General features: G+C 35.8%; 1 protein-coding gene across 1 annotated transcript; it reads right to left on the reverse strand.

Moving 5' to 3' along the window:
• Positions 1 to 1960: 1960 nt before the first annotated feature.
• LOC149231348 (T-complex protein 1 subunit epsilon-like) lies at positions 1961 to 3114 on the reverse strand. Its single transcript, XM_089376272.1, has 3 exons — positions 3004 to 3114; positions 2648 to 2811; positions 1961 to 2478 (listed from the first exon to the last, which is right to left on the reverse strand). The coding sequence occupies exons 1-3, from the start codon at positions 3073 to 3075 to the stop codon at positions 2472 to 2474; spliced, it is 243 nt and encodes an 80-aa protein (XP_089232398.1). The 5' UTR covers positions 3076 to 3114; the 3' UTR covers positions 1961 to 2471.
• Positions 3115 to 4478: the final 1364 nt, after the last annotated feature.

Raw genomic sequence — 4478 nt, forward strand, 5'->3', positions numbered from 1 at the left:
CATCGCGATAATTGTAGATCTTAAAATCAACAAGACCACAAAAAAATGTGCTCATACAGTGAAAAAAATCCCTGAATCTTTGGTTTTTTTCATTAGTGCAGGCTGCCCCAAATTAAACTATGAAATTTCCTCTATCCCTACATTAACCTCCATTGTTTTGTATGTACTTCCATTAATGACTGCTCTATTTAAACTTAAATCAAGGAACATCGTGATTGGACAAAGATTTCAAGGTGGCTAAACCCTCGAGAATCTAGTTGGTTTACAACAGATTATGTCCAACAAATCTAATCTTACGAGACTTGTCTTATCAACGACAACATTGTCTTCCATATGGACATGTCCTTGAACTCCCCATCTCATTGAGAAAGCAATGTGCTTTACTCATCATTATTGATCAGCTACAGTATTCGTCTTTGTTAGAAATGTATGTTCAAAAACAACCTGCACTTGGAATTTACAGAAGTAGAGGATGCCCCCCTTCGATAGAATGCAACCTTTTGATAGGATAAGCACTTCGACTATCCCAGGCCATCCAACAACTGTTCGTGTGCCCTTCACCTGAATGTGGAGGAAACAATTACTCGAAAAAAAATAAGAGGATGTCCTCTCTTGGTAGGGTACACACTAGGATATCTCCAGACCATCCAACAAATGGCCCTAGGTACTCACCTACACGAGGGCAACCAATGCAGTTTAATTCCATCTTTATGATGTCTGGGCCATAACATTGGTGATGATTAGGTATCTTGATCAAATAACATCATGAAAATATGTTATAATTGGGATTAAGCTTATTGTTGTGATGATTCAGTGGCCAAAACTCAGAATAATAAGTTTATTAAAGAATGTCACAAAACACCACATGTCCGAATAGACACAACACTAAAAAAAATATTTCATACCTACTAATATGTACAAAGGACATAATCTCAACACTGCAAAAGCCTTTTAAAGGGGCTCATGGCAAGTATCACTTCCCTTGTAAAAGATCACTTCAATGATAAATTGGTATCATAGACCACATTCCCCAATTATATATTTAGTCAAGGTTAAAGGACGGGAAGGATATGAGGACAAATTTCAGGGACTGCTGATCAAGTGATGACAGTAGTTGTAAAGGAACCTGCCCTTCTACAATATAGATAAAACTATAAAAATTTACAAATAATTAGTAATATATTAACAAATAGAGCAAAAAGATGAAATGTTTTTCCATGACTATATTTGGGGCAGAACCATCATACAAGGTGGCTACATCCCAGCATCTACATTATGCTGGGGATATCCCCAAGATAGTTTCATTCCATAGATGATGTCCAAGGGACCATTGCTGTGTTGCACCCTCCTTATCAGGGACAACCGGGATATTATTAAACCTATCACCCTATCCTTATGCAAGAAATGCTAGCGGTGCGCCCCTGTCCAACAGGGCAAATATCTAATATGGTTTCTTTCTGATATATCAAGTGAAAGCAAAGCTAAACCAAGTTGGTGACTACTAAAATGTCAGTGCTCATATAAGCTAATCACATGGTTTGAAACTAATATAATTATTAATTAAATACACTAAAATGATTATAGTACCTGCTAATAAGGACCAATGTTTATATACAATGCCATCCCCAACATATATAGTTGAAAGGAAAGCTTCAACCATAGAAGAAACCATGACAGCAATATAAGCAAGAATTGCCTAGAATTCAGCTTTTAAGAAAAACAAGTTTCACAATAAAAGAAATCAACTTCAATAACCATACAAACCCGTCATTTTGTATCTCTATTAGACATAACAATCCAATCTATAATAGCAACTAGTAATAGAAATCAGCACAAAGCCACAATTACCAGGTCAAGTCCAGAAAGGTTCAAAACAAGTCACTGCTGTTTTGGATTTTAAAGCACAATGGAGCAATACTGTTTGAAGACGACAACCTTCGAAATATTAACACAATCCCCAAAGAACAAAATATTTATGGAGTAGAGGCACACCATAAACCTTTCTTGTTTCATTTGTAAACCTCAGACAAATATAAATCTGGCTTACTTTTATACAGAGAAAAAGTAGTCTCCTTTCAAAACCAAAAATGCAAATTATCAAATGGTACTGATGTAGACAATAAACAGCACCTGAACATATGAGATAGTTTAAAATATCATGCTCTAGCAACTATAATGAACCCATGAACATGAGGACCCCAATGAACATGTAACAAAACCCTAGATTGTAGGAACCTAAAAGATCAAAAATAGATTATATCTCATATAATCTACCTTGATTTAAACACTCATCAATAAATGTGTATTGTTTAGTGTATGTTTATAATATATTTTTGTATAGAGAGGCTTTACAGACTACAACATACTTTTTACCATCCCATAAAAGTGGGAAAAGCAAATCCCAAATTGAATATGCACCATCCAGGAATCATCTCGAGTTTTAGACAGCAGAAAAATCCTCAAATTTGTGCTTAGACACTACATGCACAACAAAACGGATTTCAGTATAACTGCTTTTCAGCTCCCGTCCTGAAGAAGCTTTGCAGCACGCATACAAAAATGTCATAGTTTTCTTCTGAGAATCAACTCTTTAAAGAATCTTTGGAGGATAAATTTAATATTGAAGTGATAATGTAGAAATTAATACCCGGATGGTGTTATAACATCATCAATTTTCAGAATCATCTTAACCACCTGTGTGGCAAGTAACAACTGTTGTTTTTTACCGATCAGAGTTTCGAAGACATTTTGCTCCTTCGTGTCATTTGTACCAACGTCATTACAATCTATTCCCAAATGTGGGTTAGTTTCCTGCACATGTTAATAATTCAAGCAAATTACGAAAAGAAACTTCATGCATAAAAATTGAGAATAAGAAACCAATGCTAAAAGTTAAAACCATCCTCCTCGGAAAAGTACTTCATAGAATTTTCACATAACAAACAAATTTAGCCAATTCTTGTTCCAGAATGTCTTGTCTGGTCAAAGAGACTATATGCATACCCTTATCTGTTGAGCCTTTACTGCTGTCAAAGTATCAATAGGTTGGAGTCCACTATTTTCTGCAAGAGCCATTGGTACAGCATCTAGAGCATCTGCAAATGCCCGAACTGCATACTGTAGTAGATAAAAACAGAATTACATTTAGTTTATAGTAAAAACCAAAAATTACTTTTCAGACGTGGCAATAAAACCTAGTAGAAATTAAAACCAACAAGATTGCAAATAATAAGCACCATCAATATTATTTTCTGTAAAAACCATATGAAAGGACTTTAAATACTACTGACACAAATCAGCATTTACACACACCCAAAATTATACCGGTATACCAACCCACATAACTGCCAATCTTAATCATAGCTAGGAGCCACTGCCCACTGACTATGCTTTACTTCAGTAAGGCTAAGAAGATCACCTTATTACAGACTACAGAATATGCACCAAAGCCACAATGAGGCCCAGGAACCAGTTAAAGATAAGGTAGGACATAGGAACCCTCATTCACAATTGGGTTAGTCACTTCCATTATTAAGGAAAATTTACTAGGCAAATTGTTGGGCTATGACAGAAGCATTTTGCCGCTTTTCAACTATGAAAGCTCATAAGCTTAATAAACATGCACTGCAAGTATGCCATTTAGTGCACTAAATTTGTACAGCACCTCAATCGGGTCTACGTTGGCATTGGCAGTTTGCAATTCTGGCATCTTTATTGGAAGAATTTGCATGCTTTTTCTGGACAGTCCAGAGAAACTAATGGAAAACTACTATTGTGGTAAGACTTTTCTGGGCAGGCCGCAGCATATATCATAGTTTTTGTGGCATATTCCATCTATCAAAGTAAATAGCCGTAAATCTCTTGCTGATAACTGGATTGTCGTATTAGTGATGGCTTATTATTTGCACAGATGTTCCATGTCAGGTGTACATGCATGTAGGGTAGGCCAGGGTGTGCACAATCATGTATCTGCCTCCTTGATAAAAAGAAGTCCACCCTCTGTTAGTAACCATTGGTTGTCACAGGAATCTTTTATCCTTGGAGAGAAAAAATATGGCAGGCTTTTGATTCCATCTTTCTTAACCTTAGCATGATCTAGATCCAGACACATACCCAAGCAGGCATAAAAATTTTACATTTTTTATAATTCATAAAGTATAATATTATACATCACAAATAGCGCATAGACAGAAACTCCAAAACCCTCTTACAAACCCATCAATAGTATAAATGCAAATGAGAAAAATCTTTTTTGTGTCCTAGAATGGGGGAAGGGTTCCATTTTATAGGTTTGGGGCCTACTGTAGTAATTATAATTTAAGTTACTTTAGCAGTTTTATCAAAGTGCCCTTTGTTGACCTGCAAGTCAGCAATTTGCGGCAATTGGAGAGGACATGTGCTCTCAGATAAAATCGAATTTCTGGCATTAAATGAAAAAGTTGCTTATTTAGAAATTCGAATTTGCAAAGTTAATGCAC

The sequence above is a fragment of the Pinus tabuliformis genome, chromosome J (genome assembly GCF_031772625.1).
Source record: "Pinus tabuliformis cultivar Carrire ecotype Pingquan chromosome J, CPIR1, whole genome shotgun sequence".
Classification (NCBI taxonomy): Eukaryota; Viridiplantae; Streptophyta; class Pinopsida; order Pinales; family Pinaceae; genus Pinus; species Pinus tabuliformis.